The 15,662-nt window shown below is 46.8% G+C and overlaps 1 protein-coding gene across 4 annotated transcripts in view; it reads right to left on the reverse strand.

The window, feature by feature from the left end:
* Positions 1 to 15,662, reverse strand: part of LOC144888143 (uncharacterized) — a 1,118,715-nt gene that overhangs the window by 1,062,922 nt on the left and 40,131 nt on the right. For all 4 annotated transcript variants that reach the window (XM_078781770.1, XM_078781768.1, XM_078781769.1 and 1 more), the window contains exon 4: positions 2,743 to 2,823. In XM_078781770.1, the coding sequence (XP_078637896.1) occupies positions 2,743 to 2,823 (81 nt within the window). The remainder of the gene's footprint in view (positions 1 to 2,742; positions 2,824 to 15,662) is intronic.

Raw genomic sequence — 15,662 nt, forward strand, 5'->3', positions numbered from 1 at the left:
CCCTTCAAAATCGCTGGGCATACTTACATGGGTTATGCCAATACAGACACTTTTGTTGTCCCCGTCGCACCGCGGAGCGAAAGGGGGACTATGGTTTTCCCCTCCGTCCATGCGGGCGTGCTTGCGAGCGTGCATGCGTGCGTGCGTGCGTGCATACGTGCATGTGTGCGTGTGCATAAGCGAAGGACGGCATCGAATTTGGTGTGTGGGTGCAACCCATGTCAAAATCCAAGATGGCCGCCACCATGTATGTCTGACGCCATGTATGTCTGAACCTTGTGAGAGGAATATCTTGAAAAATAAGCGAAGTACCAACTTCTAATCTGGTGTGTGGTTGTATCTAGGCATAAGGAAGAACCGTATTGAAAATTGGTCGCCACGTCAAAATCCAAGATGGCCACCACCATATTTATGTCTGAACCTTGTGAACGAAATATCTTGAAAAATAAGCGAAGTACCAACTTCTAATCTGGTGTGTGGTTGTATCTAGGCATAAGGAAGAAACTATTGAAAACTGGGTCGCCACGTCAAAATCCAAGATGGCCACCACCATATTTATGTTTGAACCTTGTGAACGAAATATCTTGAAAAATAAGCGAAGTACCAACTTATAGGCATAAGGAAGAAACCTATTGAAAACCGGGTCGCCACGTCAAAATCCAAGATGGCCACCGCCATGTATGTCTGAACCTTGTGAGCGGAATATCTTGAAAAATAAGCGAAGTACCAACTTCTAATCTGGTGTGTGGGTGTATCTACGCATAAGGAAGACGCTATTGAAAATTGGGTCGCCATGTCAAAATCCAAGATGGCCGCCGCCATGTATGTCTGAACCTTGTGAGCGAAATATCATATCATAGCATTTTTCTGCATCTTCCACTCTATCAACTCGCATCACTTCCCCGACGGGGGACCTAGGCGTAACGCTTGTTCATTGTTTGCTTGGCCTCGCTCCCAATTAGGTGCAAGCTGTGCATATGTACGAAGCACACTACATAGCATGTGTGCCTCAATTCTGGAGGATTGCACGCCAACCAAGCTTGCCAGTGCATCAGCTCCAATCCAACTGCGAATTAGGCTTAAAAGACCGACCACCCATTTCACTTTCCTCGCGGCAAAGCGTTGAACAAGACACCTATCAGCAGGCATATCGTGGAAATGGGAATTGTAAAACAAAGGCTCTTCAGGAACATTTGCTTTGTGTACGAATGCGTGGCTCTTGTTGTCGTTAGGGCTCGCCATGCATTTCGTACACTCTGATAGAAACTAGAGAGGGGAGACATATCAAGTTGAGATAGATCCATCAAGAATAGAGCATGGTCATAGCAGAGTCTCCCCGCCTGCTGCAAAAGGCGACGAGCAACGTTAACTCATGGTGGAGGGGTGCGTCTACAGCATGCGCAGAACAACCAAAAGTCGAAAGGACATTAACCAGCTCTTTATGTCAACCAGGCCTTGGCCTCCATCGGTCAGTGGCAAACTGAGGACCTCGGGTCGCAACCAGTGCTTTCCATCCCAGAAGAAGGACACAAAGCATTTCTGGAGCTGTTGAAGCAACACTACCGGAGGGTGCAGCACAAAGAACCTGTGCCATAGGGTAGAGGCCACCAAACTGTTGACCACCAAGACCCTTCCATGATAAGACAGTTTTGTGATCAGACCTTTCCATTTTTCCAGTTTTCCCTCAACAAAATCCGACAGACCAGCTCAATTCTTTGCTACTGTGGCGTCATTACCCAAGAACACTCCAAGGTATTTCATGCCATTGTTGGCTAATGTGAGAGGAGCAGGAAGTCTTGGTGCCAAGTGACACAACGGACCAAGCCAAAAGGAGCTCGTTTTGTTCCAATTCACTTTGGCTGAAGAAGCCTTTTCGAAGACGGATAGACAATAACTGACGACATTAATGTCATTGAGGTTCTGCACAAAGACACACACATCATCGGCATATGCAAGCACCTTGATGGGTCATTCAAGATGAGAAACCCCAACCCTTGTTAGTTGAGCACGCAAATAAACAAGTAAGGGTTCGATGGAGAGAGCATAGAGCAACCCAGAGAGAGGGCAACCTTGTCGAATTCCCCTGTTAACAGACAAGGGTGTAACAAGTTCATTGTTTATTGAAAGCACACTAAAAATATTATTGTACAGCATTTTAATATAAAAAATGAAGGTCGAACAAAGTCCAAACCGTTCGAGCACTTTAAAGAGGTACCGATGGTCAAAGTGATCGAATGCCTTCTCCTGATCAAGGAGAAGAAGGCAACATAATACGATCGACATAATTTGAAGTCGTGACGTCAACCGATATGCTTTCGCCCACATTATGTTTTTGCTTACTCTAATTTTGACCGAAAACCTTAAGACCATTTGACCTCAACATCTAATTTGTATATATGTATCATGGTACATGTACTGAGTAGAGTTCAAACTCCTATCTCGACAACATTTTTACCTGACCTGACCTCTGACCTTTGGATGCTAAAATCGAATCAGTTCATCTTTGCATCATCATACACACTTGTTTGTACCAAGTTTGATTTGAATCCCTTCAGCCGTTCTTCAGTTAACGTGGTAACAAAAAAACTATCACGGACACACACCCATACGGACGGACAACCCAAAAACATAATTCCTCTGGTGACTTCCCTGGTGGAGGCATAAAAAGAAATCTTTTTCTTCTCAAATGCAATCAAAAAATACTGTAATTATTTGCAAAGCAACATATAACTTTTTACTAACCTAATATTTCTTCATTCGGTGAAACGTTATCCAAGAGGTCTCTCAATCTTTCTGACTTGTATCCCTGCAGTACATTACTTCCTGCAATAGAAGAGGAATTAGAAAGTTTGATGAAGCATTTTTCTGCAATATTGCCCACCTGCTGTGCTGTTTGCAGCATCAGAAATATAAATGAAATAACAGATTCCTTGCAAATGATAATAGATTCCTTGCAAATGATTCTTCCGAGAACACACTTGGGAAGCCATTCATCAAGTATAAAGGGTGGGGAAAGGGAAATGCTGAAGAAACGGGAAAGGTGGGGGTGAATTATGAACTTTTGTTCAACTTCAGTCAACTCAGTTCTTCAAGTACGAAAACAAAACGCCACCTCATGAACCTTTGCTCAAAAATTTTGATTGCAGAATTTAAAATAAAAATGTATCTCGGTGCAAAACGCCACAGCTTCATTTGGCTGACATCTGGGACAATAACATCGGCGTGTCGCTTCATGGCAATACATACTGCAGAAATGATCTCCGCTATGCCTCTGTGCATTATTGTGCCAATCAGTAACTATGGCTCCTAAAAGGAAGACGAGTGCTCAAGGAAGTGACACCAGTGGAAATAAAGATGGGAAAGTGATATCGTAAGAAAGTAAATTAGAAATTCTGAGAAAGTTTGATGCTAGTGCTCGCCTTAAACAGATATTGCATCCAATTTTAGCTTTGCAGATACAAGGGTGATTACGACACACAATAACAAAGAAAAGATCATGGTACGTTTTCAGTCGGTGACACCTTCCAGTACAGTGCAAATCCATAGCTCTGTCATACAGGTGGGGAGAGAGCAGGGTGGACACATTCCCCAATATATGCAAACCTTATATCTATGGGGAAATCACTCGCGATTTCAGAACTTTTCATTTACAAACCACATTTTCAGGAACACACGATGTTCTTAAATCGACCAACAGATTGCTGTCTCCTGCTAATAAAGAGGAAGGTGGTTTGCACAATCGCTAATCAATATATTGCCTGATGCACATGTGACTGAAGTTGATTCGACAGGCAGAAAAAGAGGAACAACTGAGTGGAGGTGAGTAGAAATCCAGGATTTGCAGTGCCCTCCATAAGTATTGGAACAGTGTCGTCAAATTTGTTTTTATAGCAATAAACTCAAGAGATTTGGATTTGAGATCAAAAGATGAAATGATGCAAGAGTGCAAAGGGTCAGATATTATTTCTTGGTATTTCTATGTATTACCATTGTAAAACTATTGTTTTTAAAAGTTCATGTCTGTTCAGTTGTATGTATGTTCATGTATGTTCAACATGTATGTTCAGCCCCCCCCCCCCCCCCCGCACCCTCCATTTTAGATAAGCATAAACAATGGAACAAATTAACTTGAAGTACGTCAAAGTATCGCGGGCAAGATCTCGTCAAAGTATCGTCAAAGTATTCAATCTCGCGAGATCTAGCGGGTGACGGCACGGTTTTTCGAAGCTGCACACGTTCTCCACATTTTCAAAGTTAAGTCATTGTTTACAATTGTATTTTTGTCGAAACTGTATTTATCTTTCAGTGTGTGTACCTATAGTGTGTCCGAAGGAAGATTCTTGGTGTTAATCTTTCATAAATTAATAGTTTCTGTTTGCCCTGCGTGTGCGGCATTGTAGCCTGAGGCTTCCCCCGTCGAAGTTTGTTCACTTAGGTTTCTTCCTTCGCTGTTTTTGCTTGGTTCTTAGATTTTTCCCTTCTCCCCCGAACATCCACGAACATCTACTCTTTGTCTAACGTTTTAACCCCCGCCCCCACCCCCAAAACAAACAAACAAAAAAAAAACATTTATTTCCCTTTCTCAACAACAACAACAACACAACATGCATTTTAAGACCATTTTCCCTGCAAGAGTGGAGCTTAGACTTGCGGTCCCCATGACAATCTTTTCCATTTTTGCCCTATTTTCTGCATCTCCCTTGTTAACCCCCTTGCCCGCATTTCTTCTTCCACCATCTTTAGCCAAGTCTTTCTCGGTCTTCCCCGCCCTCCACTTCCTTCTACATTCATTTCCATCACTCTTCTCAACCAGTCACTTTCATCCTTCCTCAACACATGATCAAACCATCTTAACTAGGGCTGTCAACCGAGCCGAGACCGGGACGAAATCCCGGCGGTTTCGGCTTTCGAGACGGTCTCGGGACGGTCCCGAGATAAATTGATTGACGCAATTTCTCGGTAAAAAAATCCCGGTTAAAATTCCAACTTCTTGCAGATATTTTCCATAATAGAGGCATTTATTGAGCCTTGCTTTCATTACTCTGCTTCTGCACAAGCATCATTTTTCGCAAGTGCAGCTGAACTGACACAAACGATGATAGATAAAGTAAACTCACTGTTCCAGGATTTTCCCCTTGTCAACAAACAATGCACTGCAAACGAATCCGAATTCCGAATCCGGATCTTCACCAACATCTAATCATGTCGTCCTTGTCACACACGCTGCATCTCCACAAAATTTCGTCCGAATCCGTCCACAACTTTTTGAGATATTGTGTTCACAAACAAACGGACAAACAGACAGGAGTGAAAACATAACCTCCATCGACCTTTGGTGGCTGAAGTAACGACATCAGGATGAAGGTCACAATGAAAATCCGCCGCATCGCGGCTTCATTTAAACCGTTGAATCCTTCCGCTGTATCACTCCGCCTCGCTCCGCTTTACGCTGCGGTCACGTGTCCGTCCTTGGAGACGAGTTACGGAATGTGGTTGCTATGGTCTTTAGCACATTAATATCGAGGGATTCGCTCAAGGCCCCGTGATTGGAGGGACGATGTTTATTTAGATTAAAAACACGTTTATAACGGATTATTCTACACACAATGTATTAATACAAGTACAATACATTATGTAGTTTTATGAAATGAGTTTTTGATGAACGTTTATGTTTAATTGCAACGCTAAATCTATAAATTGTAAGAATCCCTCGGGGTTTGGTTTGACGGTTTGAATGTGAAAGTATTTTGGTTATCTTTATATCTCCACTTTAGGCCTGATAAGTTGATTACGTTTACTTTAGTCACAGAGTCAAAATAAGGAGGGGGGGGGGGTGATCACTACACCGCCTGCTTTATAATTTACTAGCAGAAGTACACGGCATTGCCGGGCGGGGGAGGGGAGGGGAACGGGGGGGGGGGGGGGGGGGAGCGAGCCCCTTGGCGATCACAACTCACAAAATGATAATGAAACTCCAACCGGGACTCGAATATGCCTGGGCAGAAACATTTTCTCTCTCTCTCTGACATTCCGAGCAAGAAATTACACGACAATACAAACTGTAATGAGATAACCCGGTCCCGTCGGTGGCCGATCATCTGCATGTAGGCGGTGTATTTTATTTCATCCCGGTAAATGGAAGCTAAGTCGGAATTTAAGTACTCAACATCAGAAATGAATTTTTTTCATTGTTGTTTATATATTGTAATGAAATTCCATTATTTTTGAAGCCTTATTATTTATTATTATTATTATTTTTTTTTTTTTTTTTTTTTTTTTTTTTACTTTGTCAGGAACCGAGCCGATCCGAGATCCCGTTATGAAAATTGAAAATTTATCGAGACGGTTCCGAGACGGGATTTTGAATCTAGCTAACAGCACTAATCTCAACCTGTTTCTCTTCACAGCATCAATCACAGGCTCTATTCCCATCATCTTTCGCAATTCATCATTTGTCTTCCTCTCTCTCAACAACACTCCACACATCCACCGAACCATTCGCATTTCCACCCTTTCCAGCCTTCGTTGCTGCTCTGTGTTCATTACCCATGTCTCGCTCCCATAAATCATAACACTTCTCACACATGCAGCATACACCTTTCCCTTCAGCTTCAACGACACTCCCCTCCTCGTCAGCATGCCACTCAGTTCCCGAAACATCTTCCATGCACATCTCACTCGAGCAACCGTTGCCGAGTCTGACCCACCTTCTCCATTCAGCATGTCTCCGAGGTAGCAAAATGTTTTCACACCTTCCAGCTTCACGCCGTCTCCAAGATCCAACTCAACATTTCCTCCATCTGCAGCTCCCTCTGTGCACACCTTACATTTTAATGTAGCTGCCACACTGGTTAATGACCCTCTCACACCACTACATTTTTGATGAACCCACTCAGCGCACATTGTACATTGAATGGAGTTCACTCCGACATCCTTCTTGCACACAGCACATCGCCACTTCCCAGTTCTTTCCACCTCACCACATGCTTTACCACTTGCCATCACCTTCGTCTTTCCGATATTCACCTTCAGACCTTTTGTCTCCATACATTCCTTCCACTTGTTCATCTTTTCCTTCAGTCCATCCATACTTTCCGCAATCAACACCAGATCATCTGCATACAACAACTCCCATGGTAAACCCTCCTTTACATTCTGAGCCAGCACCTCCATCACAGCTACCAATAGTAGTGGACTTAGTACCGACCCCTGATGCACTCCCACCTTCACCTCAAACTCACCACTGTTCCCGTCCTTCGTCCTTTCAGCTGTGCGCGCTCTTTTGTACATTGCCATCACTACTCTGATCAACCATTCCTCCACTCCTAACTTCCTCAATGCCCATGTCACTACTTCGCGTGGAACCCCATCGAATGCTTTCTCCAGATCAACAAACCCAAGAAACAACTTCTTCCTCTTCTCCATGTACTTCTCCTGCAACTGCCTTAAAATAAAAAGCGCGTCTGTCGTTCCTCTTCCTGGCATAAATCCAAACTGCATTTCGTCGATATTCACTTTCTTCCTTATCCTCCTCTCCAACTCCCTTTCCAATACCTTCATTCCATGCTCCAAAAACTTTATCGCTCGATACGAGCCACAGTCCAGAGGGTCACCTTTCCCCTTGTATAGATGGACGAGGGTACTCAGTTCCCAATCCACTGGAATGCGGCCTTCTAACACCACCAGATTACAGATCTCTGTCATTCTCTTCACACCCCCAACTTCCTGCTGCCTTCAACATATCTCCCACAACTCCCATCGGCCCTCCCGCTTTTCTACTCTTCATTGCTTTTATCGCTTCCTCAACTTCCTTCTCAGTTATCTTCTCTGCCGGTCCTAAAACTGGGTTACTCCCTATGTTGCCATCCCATTCATTCTCTACATTCAACAGCATTTCCATATATCTCTTCCATCTTCCTTTAATTCTATCTGGGTCCACAACGATTTGTCCCACTTCATCCTTCAAGCAACTCACCCCCATCACATCACACCTCTCTTTCGCTATCTGCCTTGCAATCCTGAATCCCTTTCTCCATGTGTGCTTCTGTCCCATCGTGCGCTTCTGTCCATGTGCGCTGTCTCGCCCCGCCCCCATTATCCCCGTGCCTTCCACCTTTTGCCCTGTTCACGTGACGCGTGGCTGTCCCTCAAGGCCCTCTCCCCGTTGGTATATTTGTGAATATAAGATTGTTCTTCACGGTTCTGGTTTAAATGTTTAAACTTTCCCCTGAAGTGTTTTATTACAACACGCTCTTTTTCTTCCTATTTAAAAGGCTTTTTTCAATTTCCTTTTCAACTCATTCCACTTAAAAAAAAAAATTAAATCTCTTTTAATTCTTCCTCACTACATGCTCTAAATTCACATTCATTCCACCCCTCCTCCATCGTTCTTAAACAGATCGCAAACAAACCCAATTTGTTATAAATGTTCGTCTTTCATTAATCATCCACTTTCGAAACACCCCCCTTGCCCCTCCCCTCCAAATCTCCCCCTTGACCCTCTCCTCCTAAACTCCCCCCTTTCCCCTACCCTCCTAAACTCCCCCCTCGCCCTCCCCTTCAAAACTCGCCCCCAACCCCTTCCCTTCAAATCTCCCCCGCTACCATGCCTCTCCAATTCTTTCACCTTCCCCCTCCTCCTCAAAGCTGCCTCCTCCCCACTATGTCTCCCTTCTATCTCATACCTCCACCTCCCGCAACCTTCTACTTTCCCCTGCCCCCCCTCAAACAACCCCTCACTGTGCCTCATCCCATCACCATCAAACCTTTCGTCCTCCTCATCCTTCCCTTTCTTGAAACTCTTCTGTATTCGCTGACACACTATCAACTGCTCTCCCTACCTCCCCCTCTCATCCTTCATTTGACCCTACCCATCCCCTCCCCTGTTCTGCACCCGATGCTCCCCCTATATCCTCATTGACGGTATGGACCTCAAACATCCGGGGCCTTCGCTCAAACCTGATTGATCTCTCCATTCAGGTTGCTTCTGACAATTCAGACTTGATCTGCTTAACAGAAACTTTCCTCCTTCAAGATGTCTCTAATTCCTTAATATCTCTTCCTGGTTACTCCCTCCTCCGGTATGATAGACCCGAGCCTCGTGCTGGTGGTGGGGTTGCTTTCTTTATCAAAAACTCTCTTCCTCACTCTCCTTGCACTGCCCTCTCTCCACCCAACGCCCAGGAGTACCTCTGGCTCTGGCTTCCTCTACGCTCCGACCTTTTGTTCACATGTGTTCTGTACCCTCCTCCAAACAGTGATGACTCCATTTACATTTCGCTGTCGGACAACATGGACCAACTTCTATCAACTCATCCATGGCGACTTCAACTGTCATCATGCCAGCTGGCTGGGTGCGGGTTCCTCTCTCACCAGCCATGGCTCCTCAGCAAAGGACTTCGGCGACTCACTGGGACTGACACAATCTGTCAATTTCCCGACCCGGATCTCAGTCAACGGAGCATCTTCTCTTCTGGACTTGGTTATGACTAACTTCCCTGAAAATGTCTGCTGCTCTTCTTCTGCTCCAATCGGCTCACTGATCATGTGTTTGTTAAAGTGGACATCTCTCTGACCATTCTCAGGTAGCCTCCTCAGCGTCGACGAGTCTGGCATTTCACTCAGGCCAACTGGCACGGTCTGCAAGCAGCCATCAATCATCTGGACTGGTCTCCCATCTCCACTACCTATGACATCAATTCTTCCTGGGAATTCTTCCAAAGCAAACTGCTCTCTCTCTCATGCACAGATTTATCCCATCTCGTCTTCAGTTGTCTTACCATTCCTCACGTCCATGGTACACTGAGTCTTGTGGTGAGGAAGTTGCCCTGAAACAACTTGCCTTTGCCTTTTGGAAGGCAAATCCAACTGAAGGCAATCTCAGTTCCTTCCACCAAGCTCGGAACAAGTGTGTGTCTCGGTCTACCCTCAGGAGTGCCAGGACGCACTGTCTCTCCACACTCAAGAATGAACTCTCAAACCTGTCTCCTTCCTCCAAATCCTGGTGGTGTCTGTTCAAATCCGTTTCTGGTGTTTGTTCCCCCTCCATCCCCTCACTTTCCTCAAATGGCTACACAGTTGACACCGCACGTGACAAAGCCGAATGCCTCAACTCTGTTTGCCTCAAAATCTTGTGTCCCAAACCCATCTCTCTCTGTTCCCGCCTTACCCAATCAAACCCAACTGCTCCAGGACTCTGCGTCCTCTCCTGACAAGGTGAATAAGTTTTTGTCAAACCTCGACTCTGACTCTGCAACTGGACCAGGCGGCATCAGCCCACGGGTCCTAAAATCCTGCTCTGCCGCTCTATCTCACCCCCTCTCTGTTCCTTTCACCCTCTCTTTTGCTCAAGGTCATCTGCCAGCATCTTGGAAATCAGCAAACATTACTGCTTTACACAAAAAAAGGTGCAAAAACAGATCCTTGCAACTACAGACCAATCAGCCTGCTACCAATTATCAGCAAAGTCATGGAATCCATCATTGCTTCAGATATCAAATCCTTCCTCTTCTCCAATGGCTTGATCTCCGATCATCAATTTGGATTCAGAACATGTCATTCGACTCTAGACATGTTGTTTCTGCTGTCTCAACAATGGATGGAGGTCCTCAATGCCAAACAGGAAATCAGAGCTGTCTCTCTTGACATATAACATGTCTTCGATACGGTCTGGCACCCAGCTCTGCTCACCAAACACTCTTCCTATGGTATCCATGGAAATATCTTCGCATGGCTTGCGGCCTTCCTCTCTGGTCGTAGTCAACGTGTGGCCCTGAATGGTTTTTCTATCATCTCCCCTTCCTGTTCTGGCTGGAGTTCCCCAAGGTAGTATTCTGGGCCCTGTGCTATTTCTGGTCTTCATCAATGATCTCTCCGACTCTCTGGAAAATCCTCTTTTTCTCTTTGCTGATGACTCCACTCTCTGCCGCTCCATTCCTCATCCCTCAGATCGGCAGTCTGCAGCCTCCTCACTCTCTGCAGACCAGGACAAAATCACAGACTGGTCAAACAAGTGGAACATGTCTTTCAATCCTGACAAATCTCACACTCTTACTATGTCTCCCCGAAAAGACCGACTGGAAAACCCTCCCATCTACTTTCTCAACAATCCTCTCCAAGAAGTTCTGTCGCTCAAGCTTTTGGGTCTCACTATCTGCCATGATCTTTCTTGGGAAAACCACATTTCCAAGCTGGCCTCCAAAGCCAGTCGCCGACTGGGCATCCTCCGTCGTGCGAAGTCCTTCCTTGGCACACCTGAGCTCCTCACCACATACAAGGCTTTCATCCGCAGCTCAATGGAATACTGTCCCCCCCCCCCTCCCCCCCCCCCCCCCACCCCCTCTGGGCCGGTGCTCCTGCCTCACAACTAGCTCGGCTTCACGCTGTTGAAACCAAAGCTTTCAGAATCATCGGAATCTCCCGCAATGAAGCTGATTCTCAGGACCTTTCACTCACTCACCGCAGGCAAGATGGTGGTCTTTCTGTCTTATACAGACTCCTCTTCGGCCTTGCTCCCCCAGCTTTGTCTGTGCTCTGTCCCCCAAATATTCCTTCAGGTCACACAAGATCTGCCAGCAACCCTCTTCTGGTTAAACTGCCAAAATCTAGGCTCTCTGCTCACCTTCACTCTTTCATTCCCCTTTTCTCCTGCCTCTGGAACAAACTCCCCCACTCCCTTCAATCCCACTCCTCCCTCCAGGTCTTTAAAACAGCTGTTCACCACCATCTCTTATCTTCCCCCATCGAAAACCTTGATCTTTTCTACCCCCACTAATTTCACCCCAGATGCACTTTTTTGAAATACCAACTTCTGTCCTGGAAGTTCTTGCAGTGTCCATGTTTTATACCTCTCCCACCTCCCCCCAAGCCCTCTCCCTCCCACAGTTCTCTCGATGTCCCTGCTCTCAAATGTTGCGTTTGTCCTTACCCTCTCTCCCCATCTTGTCTACCGTTCCCCTTATTTTGTGTTTTGTGTGTCGGTTTGACTTTATGTGTGATTGTTAGCTCTTTCACGAGCCTCGATCTTGTATACAAAAATATATATATAAAAAAGCAGTTTAATCATTAGTACTGGTTGTATATCCCTTGCATGCAATAAAGGCATTTAGCCTGTTTGAGGTTAACGTCACCAAACTCCTGGTATTGTGGCGGGCACATGGGGCAATAATTCCGCGCACCAGTGGGTGGCGCGAGCGCCCAGGCGGGGACCGATGGCACATGCCCCGCCCTTCGACCGAGCGGCCACGCCCGGGGAATAGGCGTGGCCTCGGCACATATATGCGGGCTCTAAGCTCGAGCCCACCCAGTGCTGCAGTTCGAGCTTTCGAAATAAACTCTTTTGGTTTTAACAAACGCGTTGTGGCCTACCTCTTTGGCAAGCAAGTTGTGTGCGCAGCACCACACTTCACTGGTGACCCCGATTGGTTCAGCCGTTGCTGACCACCGAACGCGCCAACAACGCCATCGCAGTAAAACTCCCAGAGTTTTGGGAAGCACAGGCCGACGTGTGGTTCGTGCAGGCCAAAGCGCAATTTCAGCTTCGAGGCATAACAGCGGACGAGACCCGTTACAACCACGTGGTCGCCGCCCTCGGGCCCGGCACTGCCGCCCAGGTCGCGTCCATCCTGCGGCACCCGCCGGCCGACCACAAGTGCAGGGCGCTCAAACGTCTCATCGCCACGTTCGGCCTCACGGAGATCGAACGGGCCGACCGCCTCCTGGACCTTCCCGAACTCGGCGACACATGACCATCCGTGCGGATGGATTATATGCTGTCGCTGCTGGGTGACTGTTACGGATCCCGGATTTAGGTGAATTACTATTCATGTCATTGCTTATTAATGTTTATTATATTAAAGGTTGTTGCGGTTAAATGGTTAAAGAGGCTCCGGATAACAGGAGACCGGAAACGGGATAGTAAACCGGAAGAAGAAAAACAAGACACGAGGTCCTGGAGAAGCGGCGATCTTCCTCTTCCTTGCCCAGCTCCGACGCGAGCGGTGCCAATATTGAGCAGCGTGGGGAACGCTGCGTTTGAAAGCCCGTCTGGCGAGAGGAGTTACCTGCGCGGGGTAATTACCGGTTACGCGTCAAGTTGCCGTGGGTTCGTGCACGGAACCAAGCGTCCGGCACAGTTCGCCTCAACGTCTACAAGGACGCGTACGGGTCGCACCTTGGGCCTCGCGCGCTTTGCGAGCCGCGCTTTGCTTGGCCCGCTTTGCTTTGCAAGGAGGTGTGCGCTGCAGCAGCTGTTCCCGGTACGCGACGTGCACGTTTGGAGCACGTCAGCCAGGGGTTCATTCAACCGCCCGTGTGCGGAGAAGTCGACCTTCACCTTGGTCTGGAGGGGCCCAGAGACATTGTGAGGGACAGTGACCATTGAGGGGTCGTGAGTGGGGAAAGGGGGGACATATATGAGATGGCCATCTTAGTAATATTGGTGATTGATTGTTGATGGTTGTTGATTGATTGGGGAATATATTATTGATTAATCCGGATCCTTGGTGTGGGGTTTCTCATTGACTTGAATTATTGTGTCTTTCATATTGATTGCACTACGAAAGCGTATAAATCAGAGATCTTTCTGGCGGGGTCCTCCCACGGTCCGGGGGTCACCGAGACCAGGTAGTTACCAGGAGGACCACGTAACAGAAATTGGGGGCTCGACCAATTGAATTCCGGGATATAAAATTGTATAAAATAATAAAATAATATTTTTATTTATTAAAATTTATTAATTAAGTATTAATTGGTAAATTTTTGGGAAATTGTGGTAAAGTTTTGGGTGAAGGTTAACAGGTGTTAACGATAGGCACCATGGCGTTTGTGGCACAGAACTTTGCGGTAACCCCGAGTGAGGCACAGTTCCGAGCGTTACTAAAGTCGGACCTCTTGAAATTGGCCAAACATTTTAACTTGGAGGTCCGAACTAATTTGAGGAAGGCAGAGTTGCAGACCGCGGTGATACAATCTATGGTGGGATTAGGAACATGGGACGAGTTAGCCTGGGAGTGGCTACCCGAAGAACCAGAAGACGTTGAGCTCCGGAAACTGGAGTTGCAATTACGGAGCCAGGAACGGATCAAAGAAGAGGCAAGGAAAGCAGAAAAGGAAAGAGCAGAAGAGGAAAGGAAAGCAGAAGAGAGGAGAGAAGAGAAACCAGCAGAGGAAAGGAGAGGGGAACGAGAACTCCAGGAAAGGTTAGCAGAAGAAGAAAGGAAAGCAGAAAAGGAAAGATCAGAAGAGGAAAGGAAAGCAGAAGAGAGGAGAGAAGAGAAACAAGCAGAGGAAAGGAGAGTGGAACGAGAACTCCAGGAAAGGTTAGAAAGGATGAAAACAGAGGAAAGGAAAGCAGAAAAGGAAAGAGCAGAAGAAGAAAGGAGAGTGGAACGAGAACTCCAGGAAAGGTTAGAAGGGAGAAAAGCAGAGGAGAGGAGAGCTGCAAGGGAACTCGAAGCAGAGGAGAGAAAAGCCGAAAGGGAATTAAAGGAACGTGACATGGCGCTTCAGCAAGAAATTAAATTTAAGGAGCTGGAGTTAATGAGAGAACGGGGAGAGGTACCACCCTTGCTGACTGGGCCGACACCTAGCCAGAACACCTGGGATGTGGGCAGACATGTGAGGCTGGTTCCACCCTTCAGTGAAAAGGAAGTCACTCAATTTTTTCCACACTTTGAGAAAGTGGCTCGACAGTTAAACTGGCCGGAGGAGGCCTGGACCATACTAGGGCAAAGTGTGCTGGTGGGTAAAGCTCAAGAGATTTATTCGGCGCTACCAATGGACCAATGTGCAGATTATGAGGTATTGAAGAAGCACATCCTCAAAGCCTATGAGTTGGTTCCTGAAGCTTACCGGCAAAAATTCAGGAATGCCAGGAAGAGGGAGAGTGAGACCCATGTGGAGTTTGCCAGAGTGAAAGAAAACATGTTTGATCGGTGGTGTGAGTCAAAAGGAGTCGGGAACGACTTCGAAGCATTGCGTGACTTGATCCTGGTGGAGGAATTTCAACAGTGTGTCCACGAGGACATCAAAGTGTACCTGCAGGAAAAGAAAGTACCGAAGTTGTGGGACGCAGCCACCATGGCAGATGATTATGCCTTAACACACCGGATAGGGGTCCACGAACCTAACTCCTCGCCTAGATTTCCGCAGGGGAGTTGTGGAACAGCAGGTGCGGAGAACGACAATACATGGCGGCGGCCTCGAGATGATTATGGGGACAACGCTGATACCCGAACTGTTCGAAATCAGAGGGCGACGGGCCCAGGACAAACTTATTTTTCAGGGGGCCCGAGGCAGACCACGAGTTTTTCCTCCGGACCTACTTGCGCTTTTTGCAAGAAACCTGGACACTTGATGTCCAGTTGTTACCTCATGAAAAGGGAAAACTCAGAGCGGAGTCTGACTATTACAACTCCGAATGCGATGGCAAGCGTAAGAAATTGCCCACAGAAGAGTTACCAACCATTTATTTATGAGGGGTTGGTCTCACTCGAGGGAGACTTGACTAACCCAAGACCTGTTAGGGTATTGAGGGACACAGGAGCCCATCAATCCTTAATGCTTGAAGGCATTTTGCCATTGTCAAAGAGTACCGCAACTGGTGATAGGGTTCGGTTACAAGGGATCGGTGGCTGTGTTAGTGCCCCACTTCATGTCATCCA

The sequence above is a fragment of the Myxine glutinosa genome, chromosome 7, assembly GCF_964187855.1.
Source record: "Myxine glutinosa chromosome 7, kmMyxGlut1.1, whole genome shotgun sequence".
NCBI classification, from domain to species: Eukaryota; Metazoa; Chordata; class Myxini; order Myxiniformes; family Myxinidae; genus Myxine; species Myxine glutinosa.